At 36.5% G+C, this 18,140-nt stretch overlaps 1 protein-coding gene and 1 long non-coding RNA gene across 2 annotated transcripts in view; one reads left to right on the top strand and one right to left on the bottom strand.

Moving 5' to 3' along the window:
- The window catches only part of LOC309485233, a 176,122-nt gene that overhangs the window by 109,796 nt on the left and 48,186 nt on the right, over positions 1 to 18,140 (bottom strand). The gene's annotated exons all lie outside the window — the stretch shown is intronic.
- Positions 5,118 to 13,918, top strand: LOC309485215 (uncharacterized protein). Its single transcript, XM_082151990.1, has 6 exons — positions 5,118 to 5,411; positions 11,573 to 11,652; positions 11,900 to 12,196; positions 12,293 to 12,337; positions 12,977 to 13,012; positions 13,180 to 13,918. Exons 1-6 carry the CDS (start codon positions 5,398 to 5,400, stop codon positions 13,368 to 13,370), a joined length of 663 nt encoding a protein of 220 aa, XP_082008116.1. The 5' UTR covers positions 5,118 to 5,397; the 3' UTR covers positions 13,371 to 13,918.

Below are 18,140 nucleotides of genomic sequence, written 5' to 3'. Positions count from 1 at the left end.
GCACGTTATGTAGCCAAAGGATACAGTCAGAAGAGAGGTGTCGATTATGAAGATACTTTTTCCCCTACGGCTAACTTGACAAGTATCCGTGTGATAATACAAAAAGCAGTACAAGAAAATTTGATTTTGCACCATATGGATGTAAAAACTGCCTACCTGAACGCACCAATAGACAACGAAATTTACATGGAACAGCCAGAGGGTTATGAAGTAAAATCTGGTACAAATGAAAAATTGGTTTGTAAATTGGAAAGGTCATTGTATGGGTTAAAACAATCGGGCAGAAACTGGAACAAGGTACTACATGAGTACTTGACCAAAAATCACTTTGTGCAGAATCAAGCTGACTATTGTGTGTATACATGGGAAACAGCCAATGAAAAAGTGATCATTGTAATATGGGTTGATGATTTGTTGATTGTGGCAAGTGATGAAAATGTTCTTAGACGTGTGAAGGACATGCTTACTGAAAGATTCCAAATGAAAGACTTGGGCAAATTAAGGCATTTTTTAGGTGTTGATTTTAACCAGAGTGACAACTGTGTGAGAATGTCACAAGCAAAATATGTGACAAAAATATTGCAAAGGTTTAACATGCAGGATTGCAAACCTAGATCGACTCCTTGTGAACAAAAACTTGACTACACTAATGATGCCGAAAAGATGATTGATGTGAAAAAATATAGAGAGGCAGTGGGAAGCCTCATTTATTTGTCCATCTGTACTAGAGCTGATATAAGTTTTGTTGTAAGCAAACTGTCACAATATTTCACAGAGCCAACTGTTGAGCAATGGTCCACAGTTAAACATGTATTGAGGTATCTTAAAGGTACACTTGACAAAGAACTGTGTTACAGAAAATGTAATGAGACACTGGGAATAAGAGCATACAGTGATGCAGACTGGGCGGCTAGTAATGACAGACGTAGTACAACAGGCTATTGTGTAAGTCTAACTGAATGTGGTGCTTTGGTTTCATGGAAAACAAAGAAACAGCCAACTGTCGCACTGTCCACCTGTGAGGCAGAGTATATAGCCCTAGCCACAACCATACAGGAGTGTCTCTATCTTAAACAACTGTTGGAAAATCTTGATACATGTCAGTACTCGCAACCTAAGGTATATGAAGATAATCAAGGTACAATCGCCTTAGCGAAAAATCCCGTGAGCAGGCAAAGATGCAAACATGTAGACATCAAGTACCATTTTATTAGGTCTTCTGTAAATAATGGTGACATTACATTAGTGTATTGTCCCACTAATGAGATGATAGCAGATGTGTTGACAAAGCCTGTAACCAAGTATAAGTTGATGAAGTTTGATGCATTGATTTTTGGAAAATGATGCGTTCTACTCTGTTAACAATGTGAGAGCAAGTGGGGGTGTTAACCGTGTGCTCTCAATGTGTATTATGTTTTTTTTTTTTTTGTCTCTTTATTGATTGATATTTATGTCTGAGTTGATTGAGTTGAATGAAATGTCACGTGATGAGTAATGAGAGTGTGTATATTTGTGATTGGTTGTTTAATTAATAAAAATCACCTTGAGTGAGCACAGCTGCTGCTGTGTGTGTGTGTTGCAAGTCAGATACGTTGTTGCGTTTACTCTGTGAACAGTATGACCAGAAATGATGGAGTATTTTAAGTTGTTTCCACTGTTGATAGGAAAATGCGAGTGATGGCACCGGCGCGTCCATGTCATGCAGTGCGCGCTCCACACTCCGCACAAACACCTGGATATGTGCTTAATAATAGCGAACATTTATAGGTTAACGTTAGGGCGAGCGGCCATGCCAGACGGATAAGTCCTCTTCGTGTCTAACAAATTCACGAGTTCACATCTACATATAATTAGTACAATAAGTTTATGCGTATTTGGCGTGCTGTCCGGGGGGAGGGCTCCGAGCTCGGAGTTAGGCCCGAACCCAGAGTACTCCCCCCAGGTGGTAAGTGTAGATGGAACTGGAAGTGAGGAGATGGGGTGGAGGAGGGATGCTGACAAACTTTCAATGAACAGAGATAGGTCTGCTGTGAATTTATACTCTGTCATTGAGTTGATTACTGATTAATCTCCAGCTGTGCATAATTTGGTTAATTATCTGAACCTGCTCCTCCCGAACTTTGTTAATAAAACATCATTTAAATCATACATTTTCTACGGCGAGTAAGCGCTGTGCCAGTGGGCGGCTGAAACACAACACTAGAAAGCTGGTGTTTTTCTTTAAATAAATTCGTTTAGGCTTTAAAATAAATATTGTTTGTGGGCTAATTAATGCCACAATTATTTGTTTATTTTATAGGCTACTTATATATTTTCATTTTTTGTTTTGCATTGAATACCATTTAAAGGATTTGTTGTGCACTGCAATTCCATCCTCCCATAAAGCCACGTTAAGATTTTTCTTTATAATAAAGGGTTTCTATGGGAGGAAAACGCTTAACGTGTGCGTTGCGTTCATATTCTGGACTCATCTGCTTTTCTGTTGGATAGTATGGTTTAGTAATAAGGTGTGTACAGAATTTGATCTTTTAACATGTCCATTGGGGGCTGCTATATCAGCTTTTTGAACGTAGATGTATGATAGACATGAAAGGCTTAGGCTATATCAATTTTATGTGGATAAGGGCATATTTTGTAGGCTACATAAAATTGATATAGCCTATATCAATAGCGGAAATAATATGTGGCAGCAATGTGGCACCGTAGCCTACTCTGACGACACCCAAGACGACAAAATAGTTAGTGAGGTAACAGCGCTGGAGCAGATCATGACTATATGCAGTCTCCTCTTCCAGGTATGTTTATGCATTTCTGAAAACAAATTACGAAGCTACTTTCCCGTCATTTTTTATTAAATCTATTATTGAAGCTTTTACATTTATGTCCTTTCACTTTCAAGTCATAATATCATTTTAGTTAATGTTGACACAAATTAAATTAGGCTACTGTTCAAGGAAGATATCACATACTTTATTTCTCCAAATAAGCTGCCACAACTGCAGTAATAAAATTAAGATAAACAAAGTCTTAAAATTATCTAAAATGACTATTACAATAAAGATTTGTTTTGTTTTGAGTGCGGAGAAGCTCGACAAGTCAAAAAACATCCGCTGATGTAATTGCCGGTAGATTCTTCAGGGAAGTTGTGTGAAGAGTAACGTTAGCGCGTCTGAGTGACTCTTTTTCACCGGAAGTCGCTTTACACAACAAACGCTGAACCGGATGTGCGTTCTAACTTACGTGAAAAAGGCCTATTGTGCGGCTCGCCAAGCTTTAATTTGTGGCTCGCATGGCGGGAAATAATGCGGTGATATGATCATGCAGTCACTACAGATATTTCATAAGAAACATAACCCATTAAAAACTCAAAGTGTCAGCTCTATAACAAATCATTTCGATCGTATTGAAAGGGGTGGTTTATTCCTTTTCTAATCCAATCGAGAGAACATCTTGATCGGATTGAAACCCGAAACTGAAGGGGTCACGTATGACGCGCTGGACGAGGTGTTCCTCCTGTTGAATAAAGTGTCATAAATGAGTATCCCGTCATTCTAAAATTCTCCTTTCACTCAGCGTCTGTGAAGTGGAGCAGGACGTCCCACCATTCCTTGTTTTGGATTATCATCCACAGACGACTGGTTTTGGCCATTTTTAGGCGGGAAACTTTGTATATTTGTGCAGTGTGCGGCATGTCAAAAAAATTTATTCAGATTTGATTGAAGCTTGTGACATAAGCCTCTTTCACACAGAGATTCCGGAAAATACACAGATAAAGTGACCAACGCACGCTGAACAAAAGCGTAATAATGCCGTGTCGTAGTGATGACGCTGAAGCCGGGATCGTTCGCCAGCTGTGAAACGGTACGTAATGCGCAAGTTTATGATCGAATCAGAGAAAAAGATGCACAAGCGTGGTTTCTCGAGAGAGAAATCGCAGCTCATAAGCAAACTTAAGACGCTGCTGAGACATTACAAGTCACATCGATGTCACGTGTCTTTACGGGATTTGTACAGGTTGTGTGTGAACGCACTCTCTGATTGCGGAAAATCACTGGCAGTGTGAATGAACCAAAATCAAACGAACCCGGGTCAAATCCCGGCATCAATCCCGGGTCGTGTTTGCGTTCACACAGAAGGCGTTCTGGCAATTTCCCAGGATCATCGCGCTGTGTGAAAGGGGCTATATAAACACGCACATCAACCCGTGTTTAGCGTCCATACAAACCACAATACATTCAGATTCATCAGTCGGGATGGTTAGATACACGATGGGCTAATGTAGAAAAAAATAACTTAAGGTCATATTCTGGGATGAATATATTCTGGAAATCCTGCTTTTTTTTTGAAGGGAAATCATCTTGTCTCAGATTGGACACATTTAACTGGTAGGCCTAAATCATGAAGAATGTTTTTTCCCACACCCTTTTGTATTTATAGCAATGCATATTGTTCAGGGATGACAGATTGATAAGCAGACATGGTATTTATGACTGGATGTAACTTTTGATACTTTGCAGTAAAACTGGCTCTTCTACTTTGTCCTATCAGTGTGGCTCTCATGAAAAAAATAGTGAAGACCACTGTTATAGACTGAAAGGAACAACAACTTTTATTTTCTTTGAAGGTTCTTTTATTCTTTCACTTTGCTCCTGGTCTTTCATACAGTATGTGGTTCGCTTGTAAAAATGTCTGTAAGGAGCGTGTTTACTTTGTACAGCCTCTCTTTTTAACTAGAGACTAGAGAATACATAAATAAATAAACTATAATGAAATGCACAAAAATTCCCACGTGATGTTCTCGACTGTTTTAAGTATCAAAACAGCACTAGGTCAATTAAATCAGATTTTGTTCATTTCTGACAGTTATGATGCTTTACTTGACTTTCACATGTTAGATCAAAACATTTTTTTAAATAGTCAACTTTTATAAAAGGGGTTTCTAGAGGTCATTTTCAGGGTGTTGATGTGATACACACAAAGTATATACACAACTGATAAGTTTTTTCTAAGTTATTCGGCTTTTCCTTATGCAGTTCCGATTAACAAGTGTAGGCCTATATTGATTCACATGGACAGAATTTAAAAAAAGGACTCTTATTTTGTTATTCTGTGGAGAGTGTGCCATTGCCTCCTTATATCAGCAGAGGAGCTGCAAAAGACCACCAGATGATCATGATCATACTCGCAGTGTTTGTCAGGGTTTAATGCTTGAACTGATTCCCTGTCGCGTGAAGCTGAAGGTTTGATCTCAGTGCTGGAGAACCGAATGGATTAAGATGAGGAGACAGACAGAAGTAATTAGCACTGCTGATCAGGGAATGGATTAACCCCTTAAACCCTTTTTTTTCTGAGTGACATACAAAAACAGTAAAGACTCATATCTCAAAAACTACAGCAATGAGAGCCAAAAGGTATGTATCGTTTGATAGAATATTTTAAAGAAAATAAATTCATTACATTTGGTCATTCTCATGCTAAGAAAATGCTAATAGAATACAAAAAATATATATATATTAAAAAAAAATATTATAATTTTACATAGGCCTATCTTTCTTATATTTGACTATCAGTTACTCAGGAAGGGAATAAGGTAGGAGGAAGGTTTTTGGTGAAGTTCCCCTTTGGGCTGCATTTGGATACAATTTTCTGGTGATACTATGCATATAAAGTAGTAGGGTTATCAAAAGTATTATTTTTAAGACTAAATGTAGTATTATATTAGAGTTTTACAATGCATATTTGTTAACTATGACAGGATTAAAGGGTTAACCATGGATAACATGACCCCCCTTTAGAGTTTAGATAAATCCATGCCCAGGTCACAATCGTCCCACAGCGAATATATTACAAAACAATGATTCCATAGCCATTTCAAATGCATGTTTACTGTGAGAGTCTCCCTTATGGAAGTACCTCGCTCGAGGAACAACAGTTGTGTCTTGTATTGTTTGTAATGATGGAAAATATTAGACAAACTGCATGCATTCATTCTTTGACACATGGTCTAACGACTGCATGTGTTGCAATTTTTTAAAAACCTGTTTAACTTTGATGGGGGAGAGATTGACAGCTTCTTTATTGGTGGGTAAGGTTTCCTCCATTGAGTTTAATGCCTTACAAAGAAGAAAAATCTCCCTGTTGTTTGTTCATTTGTGCAATAGTAAAGGGAAACAACACAGCCTTGACTCTTTGAATGGCAGTCATGCATATTACTATTGCAATATCTGTTTTTCTTAATAGGCTGCTGCCACCACCTTTACTTATTTTAGCCAGTATGGTCTGGCACCAGAAGACAACACACCACCACAGCTTCAATCAAAATATTTAGTTTTATTAACAGAGGGGACTACAAGGACAGGCTAAACACAACCTGGAAAACCGTAGAACTACACAAAGCGCTACGTGAACTAACTCACTTCGGCCCCGTTTACACGATGGGAAAACGCAGATATTTCCCTGCGTTTTGGCCTGTCATTTACACGAAAACGCCGTTTTTATCCCAGAAAACGATTATTTCTAAAAACTCCGGCCAAAGTGGAGATTTCTGAAAACGCCGGTTATGTGTTGCCGTGTCAACTGGGAGAAACGGGGTTTTAGGTTCTCAAACGTCACATTATGCGCCAGAAAATGCTTACGTCATGTGAGCGCCCTATGTTTAGAGTTTGTTCCATACTGTCTATGAGTTTGTTTGGCTACTATTTGATCATGGATGCTGTTAAAGTGGTACTCATTTTTACTTTTGTGAAAACGCTTTTGGCCTGTTTGCATTTGCTTCGCTGTCTGTCCACACGAACGAACCTCGCGCCATGTCTATTGTTTTGAAAGGAACAGGAAGTCGCTCGTGCTATTCGTCGTTGTCGATTTTGAGGATTCTGATTGGCTTGCATGGCTTTATCCTTCTCCTTACACTGCCGCCCCTTTGTATTTATGCGGGTTGATGTAAACGACAACTTTTTTTGAAAACGATATTGTGTGCACGATGTTATTTTTGAAAACGGAGGGGGAGAAATATTCGTTTCTCTAAATACCCGGCTATGTGTAAATGTGGCCTTCATTGGTGACAAACCCCAGAATCAATTACAGATAGTGCACTTCTCAACCTCATGCATGTGCAAAATGGTACCTATGGCTGTTCCCTAAACCTTCCCAGTTTCAGTTCCACCAACCCGTACTATCACCCTCTCTTATTACGAAGCACAACTTTATATTTAATACATCAGTTTAGATTAAAAACAGAAACAAACTTAAAAAGCCACGTCTTGTTGTCCACAATGTAACCGGAACCGAGCCTTCGTCCATCGTCTCTTGCGCTCCATTTAAACCTTTTTCCACCCAGACATGTCCGGGATTCGGCTTTTGCTTTCTGCGGTCGCCATTCATTGTTTACATGCACACCTTTTGTTTCAATCTAAATGAATTCATTCCGATAACATATGCTCAGTACATTACATTATCAGTGCATATAACACTTTTCTTACAAAGTAATGAACTGTAAATATAACTTCAAGCATGTCTCATCACACTAGAGAAGTGTGGCATTTACAACTGACACAGTGACAATTGTTATAGAGAGAAAACACATTTTCAGACTAAATATTTACCCAAACCCACTAAATGACAGTATGAAATTGATGACAACAATGCAGCTGAGATATCAATTACATGCTCATGTCTGACCAATGTTCACTCCATCGTCCAATGTATTTCCTACAATAAAGTCACTTACAAAATTGATGAAAACTATTGAAATGCATAACTCAATTCACACACATGAAGGAGTTAATTACCCAAATGTGCAAGTTTCAGATAACTCATAAAACTGAAACAACCTAATAAACTCTTATATTCAAACAATGTTGACATAAATGACTTTCTCTCTGTGTATAGCGGGCTAACGCGCTAATCGCGAGGCATCTATGCTAACCATGTGCTCAGAAATGCTAACACATGACACACTATCACTAAACTAAAATGAACTACTTTCAATCCGTACAACTCATCAGTGTTGCATTAAACAATGTTACTACTCAAGACCGAAGTGTTTAAGTTACCTGAAGAAGAAGTACAAAAAGATTAAAGAAGAATAAAAAAATAAAAAAATAACAGAGAGCGCTGCAGTGATTGCTTATTGTGATTGCTTAGTGTATTGATTCTGAATGGAGCGTATCACGGGCGCGCGCCACATACCGAAGTGTGCGATGACGTCATCACGCTGGTATGCCAAATGAAAAATTAAATGGATTAATGCACATAACGCTCTTACTCATTTCGTTTACCTAAAGCATAAATAAACATTCAAACAATATTAGCAATATCAAGAAAATAACATTGAACAATTCCAGAGGTGGGTAGTAACGAAGTACATTTACTTCGTTACATTTACTCAGGGGCGGATCTAGAAACATATTTATGGGGTGGCGAGAGGGGGGCAGGAATTTTTGAGGGGTGGCAAAATATGGCAGACGTATACTGAATTTAATCACAGTTAAATTGGCCATAACTTTTAATTTGTTGCTGCCAATAGGGATGGGTATCATTCGGTATTACTACTCTTACCAATACTCCTTATCGATCCGGTACTTTAACAGTATTCTTATCGGTTATTTTTGTTATATTAAAAAAAATTAAAAAAATTAAATTTAGAACACAATTAATATTGTTTTATATTTTGAAATGTAAAATAAATATCTATAGCAAAAGAAAAAGCAATGCTTTAACAAAACAAATAAAACATACGTTATGCAGAAGGGTGCAGGCTTTTGTGTTTTATATTCAGAAGACATAGGACACCAAAAACAAAGTACAAACACATGGTCAAACAAAAAAAAGTATACAATTAAGCAAATTATATATCCAGTGCTTTAATTTCAGTAATGTTTACTGACGTTACTGTTCAGGAGTAATATGGGCTAAAAAGACAGCTAATAAAGTCAGATTTAAAATAACACTGCACAGTTTATCATAGATAGATTAAAGCTTATATCATTCAAGAGCTGCGACTGATTTTTTCTTTGCCTTTTGTTATTTGATTCACATTAATGGAGATATCGTCAGCAGGATTATTAGACTGCTGCCTCTTTAAGACCAAATGCAGATCTAATCATTATTACGCATCATATTTTCTCCCAACTATTAACGCCCATACTTAATCCTATTGTATTTGTTATTTCCCCAGTTGTAACCTAGTTTCATTGCTGTGATATCTGAGAGGAATTGGATTTAGGACTGTTCAGCTAATCAAATGATCGATCTCCTAACTGGCACTGTATTGCGGCGACCATCAGTAAACGTTATGGATACAAACAATATTTTATATTTTTTATTAAGCTGTTCTTGTCTTTACTAAAATAAAAATTAGGCTAATCAAAGGGAAGAGTGCTCTTACAAATCACGAGGGAGCGATTTGACCGCTGATTTTGGCTAACGTAATAGACTCGCTGTTTTTGCTGATGCTGAATCGTCTTTAGCATACAATACATTCATTACAAATGTAACTTTAAGTTAAACGTGTATTTAAACTACACCTGGGAAAACTCATTTTCTAAATCGGCGAGTTCTGTTTGAGAGGAGTTTGTTGCGGGTCTCCTTGGCCTTCAACGTGTAGGCTATGAACATAAAATATACTTAAAAAATATTATCTGATTTATAAATGGGGTGGCAACAGGGGTGGCAAGACTGTATCCCAGGGGTGGCAGCTGCCACCCTTTGCCACCCCGTAGATACCACTTTTAGCATAGCTTAGCATAGATCATTGAATCTGATTAGACCGTTAGCATCTCTCTCTCTCTCAAAAAAAAAAATGACCAAAGGTTTCGATATTTTTCCTATTTAAAACTTGACTCTTCTGTAGTTACATCGTGTACTAAGACCGACGGGAAATGAAAAGTTGCGATTTTCTAGGCTGATATGGCTAGGAACTATACTCTCATTCCTGCATAATAATCAAGGAACTTTGCTGCGTACCATGAGTCCAGCAGGAGTAATGATATTATGCAGCATGTAATATCACTGCGCCTGCTACAGCAAGGAGAGCCAAAAGGTATGTATCGTTTGATATAATTTGTTTTTGAAAATAAATTAATTACATTTGGACATTCTCATGCTAAGAAAATACAACAACAAAAATATAAAATAATTTGTATTATAATTTTACATATTTGTAAAATGTCATTAAAATTACATATTTGATACATAACATCTTTCTTATTTGACATTCAATAATTCAGGAAGGGAATAAGGTAGGAGGAAGGTTTTTGGTGAAGTTCCCCTTCATGTGGGTTGCATTTGGATTAAATTTTCTGGTGATACCATGCATATAAAGTATTAGGCTTATCAAAAGTTAAAGCACTAGGAACTAAGGTAGCCTTTTTGTTTAGCCCTTACACCTGGAAGGCATTTTTAAATTGTTGTTCCTCCATGAGGAATATCTGGTGATCGTTCTCACTACTTGATGTGTCTATTTAAATATTTTAAACTATATGATTCATGATAGTAACGCCTATATGTTTCATGTCGCAGTTTCTCCCGGAGCTTGTTATAATTTGATGTTTATTCAACATGTAGTATTATTATTTTTAATTAGAAAATGTTTTAAGATATTTTGTTATAATTATAATAAAAAAATATATAATTGGGGGAAAAAAGTTTTACAATGCATATTTGTTAACTATGACAGGTTTAAAGGGTTAACCATGGATAACATGACCTCCCTTTAGAGTTTAGACAAATCCATGCCCAGGTCACAATCGTCCCACAGCGAATATATTACAAAACAATGATTCCATAGCCATTTCAAATGCATGTTTACTGAGAGTCTCCCTTATGGAAGTACCTCGCTCGAGGAACAACAGTTGTGTCTTGTATTGTTTGTAATGATGGAAAATATTAGACAAACTGCATGCATTCATTCTTTGACACATGGTTTAACGACTGCATGTGTTGCAATTTAAAAAAAACCTGTTTAACTTTGATGGGGGAGAGATTGACAGCTTCTTTATTGGTGGATAAGGTTTCCTCCATTGAGTTTAATGCCTTACAAAGAAGAAAAAATTCCCTGTTGTGTTTGTTCATTTGTGCAATAGTAAAGGGAAACAACACCACCGCCTTGACTCTTTGAATGGCAGTCATGCGTATTACTATTATAGTATTGAAGAGCAGAGCCATTAAGTCCAACTTTTGAGGGCAACGAGTCATTTTGAAAGTGAAAGTGCCTAGCCTGTATTTATACACTGGTGATCGCTGTAGAGAGAGTGTGAATCACACGCTGAAGACACACAGACCAGAGGTGAGCAATAACTCTCTCTTCAACAGGAAAATAATATCCTTTATATTTATTAATCCATACACTCTGTTCAAATCATGGCAGACTTGTTGTGTTTGGTTGATCTATTCCTAATGGACTTGATTCAATCCAAGCAAACTTTTGCTGATAAATTCTGACGTTTCTGCTCAACTTTCAGTAAATCGTCTTAATCTACTATTTACTCTCTAGCACTTCCTTATTAGTCCTAGTTGTTTAAGTTTCACTCTTTATGCAACTTTCTGTATTTTTTTTTCTTTCTTTCTATTGCAGAATCAAAACCATGAATGCTGTAAATGCAGTGCAACTGTTCATTCTGGTTTGGACTTTTACTGCTGTCTGTCAAGCTGATGGTAAGAGAATAAACTTTCCCCTTAAAATTTTAAGAAGGGAATAAAAAAATAAAATAAAAAAATGGAAAATGCTTTGGTTAGATTTGGTTAGGTTTTGTGAATCATATATTAAAAAAAAAATATAAAAAATAAAAATAAAGATGCACAATATTCAGTGGAAGTGAATCTGATTTTCTTATTAAAGGTACAGACATTTTTTATTATTGTTCAGTTGCTGTATTATATGATATACACTGTTATTTTTCAGATGACATCAGTGTAAGCTGTGAGGATGTGACTGGAACTGTGAGGAAAGAAGTAACTCTCACCTGCAGTGTCTCTCTGAAGAACTCTAGATGCTGCATTACAGGATATAAGTTTCAATACCCTAAGAAATATAATGACAACGAAATCTGTAGAGAAAAGTCTCCTCAGGACTCCTGTGAACAGAGAAACAGCTTCACATGCAGCTTCAGTCCAACTACAGTAATGATGGGAGAATTCAGATTCTTTGTGCAAACAAATTGTGGAAGTAAAATAACAGAATTCACTGTGAACATAACAGGTACCGTATATAATACTGTTGTTTATAATTCAATAAATGTTTGCAAATGTACTTTTATTTTCAATCTACTAACAGTGGTTTAAAATCTGTTAACAGAGACCAGTAAATCTGAACCTGTCACTGAAGATCCTGGAAAGAAAGGTAATATATTTTATTATACCACGGGACTGTTGAATGCTTGATACTGATTGGTTGACGAATGTCAAGGTGTGAAATTATTTTCCAGTAAACGCACTCAGTTATTTCATTCAAAGACACTGACCAAAACAAACAACTTCCATGTTTTCCCTTCTAAATGACCTTTTATTATCTATGTAAATCACGCTGTTGTTCTTCAGCTCTGTCTCTGCACACACACACACACACACACACACACACACACACACACACACACACACACACACACACACACACACACACACACACACACACACACACACACACACACACACACACACACACACACACACACACACACACACACAGATGAGATGTTCACATGCATTGAATCTTGTCAGCGCTGCCCGCAAATTATCAATAAAATAGTGTAGCGAATGAAAAGATACATGACATTTCTTAGTTGTGAGTTTGTAACATCACTCTTTGTAGTTAAACAGCTTTAAATGTCTCAATTGGTATGAAAGTAGTTCTACACGCAAGAGCATTTTAAGCACAAAAACTCAACAAATGTCTTGAAATAAAAGACCTGTGATAAGATTCAATAAATGTTTGAAACTTTAATTTTCAATCTACTAACAGTGGTTTAAAATCTGTTAACAGAGACCAGTAAACTTGGACCTGACACTGAAGATCCTGGTAAGAAATGACATTCCATTATAGATATTGATTATTGAGCTCCAGGTTAATTATGGAACACAGAAAACTGCTCGTTAGTCTCTTTTCAGCATACTCAGCATTTTAAATCACCTGTGAATAAATGGTTTTAAACAGTGTCATGAAACATTTTAAATGTACTTTTCCAGAAGAACCTGTCTTGGATCGATCAGAAACATCTCAACATGAAAAAGCAGAAGATCGTGGATCTAAAGTTGCTGTCATCGCTGCTGCTGTAAGCTGTTTTATCATCGTCATTATGTCAATCATTTACAAAATGAAACAAAAGAGGATGTTTCTGGACAACAATACAGAAAAAGTCACTGACTCAGCCGTATGAAAACATTGAGTTTTGTTTGACTTTTAATGAAAGACACAAACTTTATAGGAACTCCATAAACTATATCTGTACATACATTACTATCTGTTAAACCTCAAACTACTGAACTATATAACTCTAAGTTCTGTGAAATATTGATTTCTGTGAAATATTGGTATATTATTGATTTCTTTGATCAGTGTGTGTGTGTGTGTGTGTGTGTGTGTGGCCTTAATGAACATTAAAAGGGTAAAGCAGCAACACTGCGTTTGCTTTTGCTATGTGTTTTTGTTCTGCCAATCAAGTAATGACATAATGAATGTTAATTTTATATTTGGCCCGTATGGAAATAATTTTTTACTGTTATTATTCTTCACATGCAATTTTATAATGATGTAAACGGTGTTGTATTGCACAGGATGTTTTACTGTTTTAAAAACCAATGGAATGAGGAAACATTTGTGTTTCTCTCTAAAGATGAATATCTTGAACCTCATGGACAAGTTTTACCAGTGGGGGGTGAGATTCATTTTCTGAGAAATGAATTACTGTTCTGAGAAAGTGAGAAAGCAGTCAGTTATTTGAATATAACAGAACTGTTGCAATGCATTATAGCAGAGTCATATATTACACACACATGTGTGTATATGAAATATGAAACAATGCTATTATTTAAGCAGCACCTGAATGTACATAAACAGCATGGGATTCTTCTGCTCTCATCTGCATCTTGTGTCTTGTTTGTTCTGAGGTGAATATATGCATCATTTCTGTTGTTGGTTGAGTGTCGTCTGATGACTCTTGGTGGAGGATTGCTGCTTGTTTAAGTTTGTAATTGTAAATGAGGACAAAACTGAAATTGTTATAGAGTGAAAGTGAAGGAAACACTAAGTTGTTTTGTTTACTTATTATTTCTCTGACGTTTCTTTATTCTTTCACGTTGTTCCTGGTCTTTCATACAGTATGTGGTTCGCTTGTAAAAAGTTCTGTAAGGACCGTGTTTGTACATGATGGCCTAGAATACAGAAATAAAGAACAGACTTGAAATGCACTTGATTCTTGATTGTGTTTTAGTAGGTAATAATACAGCACTATAGGTCAATTTGTTAAATAGTTTCAGAATTGTTCATTTGACAGTAAGTAGGCTACTTGATTTCTACGTGAATAATTAAATCCCTTTTTTTTTTATTATAGGTCATTTTTAATTTATAGGTCATTTTAAGGGTGTTTAGTAAATGCACTGACGCCTCAGAGACATCTCACACTATGATTATCATCATACTCATGATTAGGCCTGTTTATTAGCCAACTTTTAAGCTTGGACTGATTTGCTGTCGAGTGATGCTGAGGTTTGAACTCAGTGTAGGAGAATGAATGGGAAAAAATGGATGAGACATACAGAAATATTTAGCATTAAGCTGTAATGAGAATTAGCCATTTTAAATGCATGTTTATTACAATGAAAGTCTAAAGCATCATGGGAAGCACCTCGCTTGAGGCACAACTGGTACATTGTAGTTTGTTATGATGGAAAGTTTTATACAAACTGCAGTCGGACTTAAACCAGTTAAACGACTGTATGTGATGCAATCCATTAAAAACCCTGTTTGCCTTTGATGAGGGAGATATTTTACGATGACAGGTCCTTTCATGGGTGGTGTTTAAGTTTAGTATCCTACACTAGAGTGAGCTTTAGAGAGAGTCAGAGTGAATGAACTCACACGCTGAAGACACACAGACCAGAGGTGAGCAATAACACTCTCTTCAACAGCTAAATAATATCCTTTATATTTAATCCATAACCAGCCACAGCAAGATCAGTACATACGTGGTGTTTTTGTATTTTGTGATTTACACATTTCAGATTGCAGATATTTCATAATGCCTTTGAAAATAGAAATCTTGTGATTTTGCGGTTATATTTTGCACTCATGAGTTCATTCGAGTTCAGTTTAATTGTGACATTAAGACGGTTTTTTTCTCTCATTTTCTTATGCTTGAAGTTATTACTGTGCAATTATCATTTTCAGTATTAGATCAATTATAAGTAATTAAAAATGCATTTGAATATGCTGCCGTTTTTTGAAGCATGCATGAAGAATAATTAATTAAAGAAAAATGAAATTGTCATCCTACAATCATTTTAAACTACTTTAAATCTCCATAATAATTGTCCATGTTCAAATGATTGCAGAACTTTTGTTTCCTAACAAAACTGATTTAATCTAAGCATTTATTGATTGAATTGACCCTGATAAATTCTGACATTCTTCTGAGTTTTCAGTAAATCGTCTCTACTTTAGTACTTCCTTAAGTTTCACGTTTGATGCAAATATCCGTAATTTTTTTCCTATTGCAGAATCAAAAGCATGAATGCTGTAAATGCAGTTCAACTGTTCATTCTGGTTTGGACTTTTACTGCTGTCTGTCAAGCTGATGGTAAGAGAATAAACTTTCCCCTAGAAAGAGTTCGTGAGAATTTTGAGGAGGGAATACATATAAGATAATGAAGAAAAAAGATCAAATCATATTAATATATATATTTAGAATTAAGATGTAATGAGAATTAACACATATAGATTTACTCATAGATCTACATATTGATCATATAGGCCTATAGATTTACACAATAGAGGGAAATCCATTAGAGTCAGGGAGCAGTGTCACCCATAGCTAAAGATCAAATTATATTGATGTTCTAATGTACAAAAACATAATGCATTGGTTTTATTTGCACTGCAGGTCTTGATGCCCAATTCTGATTTGTTGCCTATATCCGATTTTTTTGACCGTCTGTTTACACGTTCTTTCGACCCATATCCGATTCATCCATACTATCTGAAACATCGTGCATGCTTAAAAGGGTTAAATTATCTTGCACAGATGGACGAACGCAAAATATGATTGATGCTAGCTCTGCGATATAAGCAAAGTTCGCCAAACATAACCATGATTGTGAGGCGGAGGAGGACGAAAAGTGCCATCATTGCAGCCTGTGCATATGCTTCAGTTAATGTGAGAGAGATCTCAGGACTGGTGGGACCATATTCTGTTTAAATATTGGCTTTGACGAGGAGCAGTGGGTCTGAAATTTTTAGGATGAGCAAGCCAGCCTTTGATATGTTGTGTCAACGTTTGTCCACATTCCTCTCCTACGACGACACAGCGTTTCGTCAGGCCATCCATCCCTTTGCAGAAGTGCGTAGAGGTTGCTCTCGACATTAAACCGCGGAGACGTTGCCTAATGCCAAATCCGATCTCCCGGTTTACATGACAGTCGCATTGGCACATATCCGATTTATATCTGATTTATTTCCACATGAGTCCTGAAACCGATCTCGAAATATCCGAATGCATGCGTTTTTTTCCTGTTTACACGTTCATAGAACACATCCGATCTGTGTCACATATGAGCAAAAAATCGGAATTGGGTCACATTTCACTGACAGTGTAAACGGGGCCTAATAAAAGTAATTTAAAAATAATTTTTATATTACTGACATGGACACAGACACAACAGGTCTGGATGTGTTGTGATCAGTTGCTGTATTATATGATACTCTGTTATTTTGCAGATCACATCAGTGTAAGCTGTGAGAATGTGACTGGAACTGTGAGTGAAGAAGTAAATCTCACCTGCAGCGTCTCTCTGAACAAGTCTGGATGCTGCATTACAGGGTCTAAGTTTCAATACCCTGAGAAATATAATTACTCCGAAATCTGTAGAGAAAAGTTTCCTCTGGACTCCTGTGAACAGAGAAACAGCTTCACATGCAGCTTCAGACCAACTACAGTAATGACGGGAGAATTCAGATTCTTTGTGCAAGCAACATGTGGAAGTAAAATAACAGAATTCGCTGTGGACATTACAGGTATAGTTGTCATGTTTTGAGCTTGTTTGTTCATGTTTAGAGTATGTTTTGGCTCTGTTCTGTAGGTTAGTTTCTAGTATGTGTTAATTGGTTCTTCCCATGTTCCCAGTCTGTTTGTCGGGAGTTTGTTACTTTTGGAACACAGAAAACAGCTGTTTAGTGTCGGGATATCAGTATATTTATCATTTTAAATCACCTGTGAATAAATGATTTAAGATGTTAAGGTCTAAGAAGGAAACTGATGATCATAGATTCCAAATTGTGAAATCTCTCTAGATATTTGATTTGAGAGATATTTAGATCTGGTCTGTGTGTCTGTCAAGAAATCAGTTTGATCAGATTCTCAGCAGCAGAAATGTTTTGTGAAGTTTGTGTGAAGAATCTGACTGATGTTTGATAGGATGAAGTTGACTTCATGTTAAACAATTATTTAAACCGTTTAATTGAACCTTTCCAGAGTCAACATCAATAATAGAAGAGAATCAGAGAAGCGAAGGAGACGATACAAGATCTAAGAGCGCTGTCATCGCTGCAGTTACAGGCTGTTTCATCTTCATCATCATCATCATAATGACTATCATTTACAAAAAGAAACCAAACTACAGAAAACCTTGTGGATTTTAAAAGAAGATGCTTCAGGGCGAAAAATATGATGATGACAAGAGCAACTGTCCAGAAAATGAGATCTGACTCAGCAGAATGAAAGTATTGAGTTTAGTTTGACTTTAAATGTGAAGATCATGAAAGACAAAAGCTTTATAGGAACTCCAGTAAACTATATCTGTACATACAGCACTATCTGTTAAACCTCAAACTACTGAAATATAAAACTCTGGTTCTAGGTTTTAAAACTCTGTTGCTGTTTTATATTGATTTCTGTGAAACAATAGCATATTATTGATCTCTTTGATCAGTGTAT

The sequence above is a fragment of the Leuciscus leuciscus genome (genome assembly GCF_965113295.1).
Source record: "Leuciscus leuciscus genome assembly, chromosome: 21".
NCBI lineage: Eukaryota > Metazoa > Chordata > Actinopteri > Cypriniformes > Leuciscidae > Leuciscus > Leuciscus leuciscus.
This window is presented reverse-complemented; position numbering and strand designations above follow the sequence as displayed.

What these genes read in the sequence shown, in the direction of transcription:
- LOC309485215 (XM_082151990.1), top strand. An exon ending in TGCTGTCTGTCAAGCTGATG is followed by an intron (nt 11,653 to 11,899) that starts GTAAGAGAATAA and finishes GTTATTTTTCAG; the next exon opens with ATGACATCAGTGTAAGCTGT. An exon ending in ACCTGACACTGAAGATCCTG is followed by an intron (nt 13,013 to 13,179) that starts GTAAGAAATGAC and finishes GTACTTTTCCAG; the next exon opens with AAGAACCTGTCTTGGATCGA.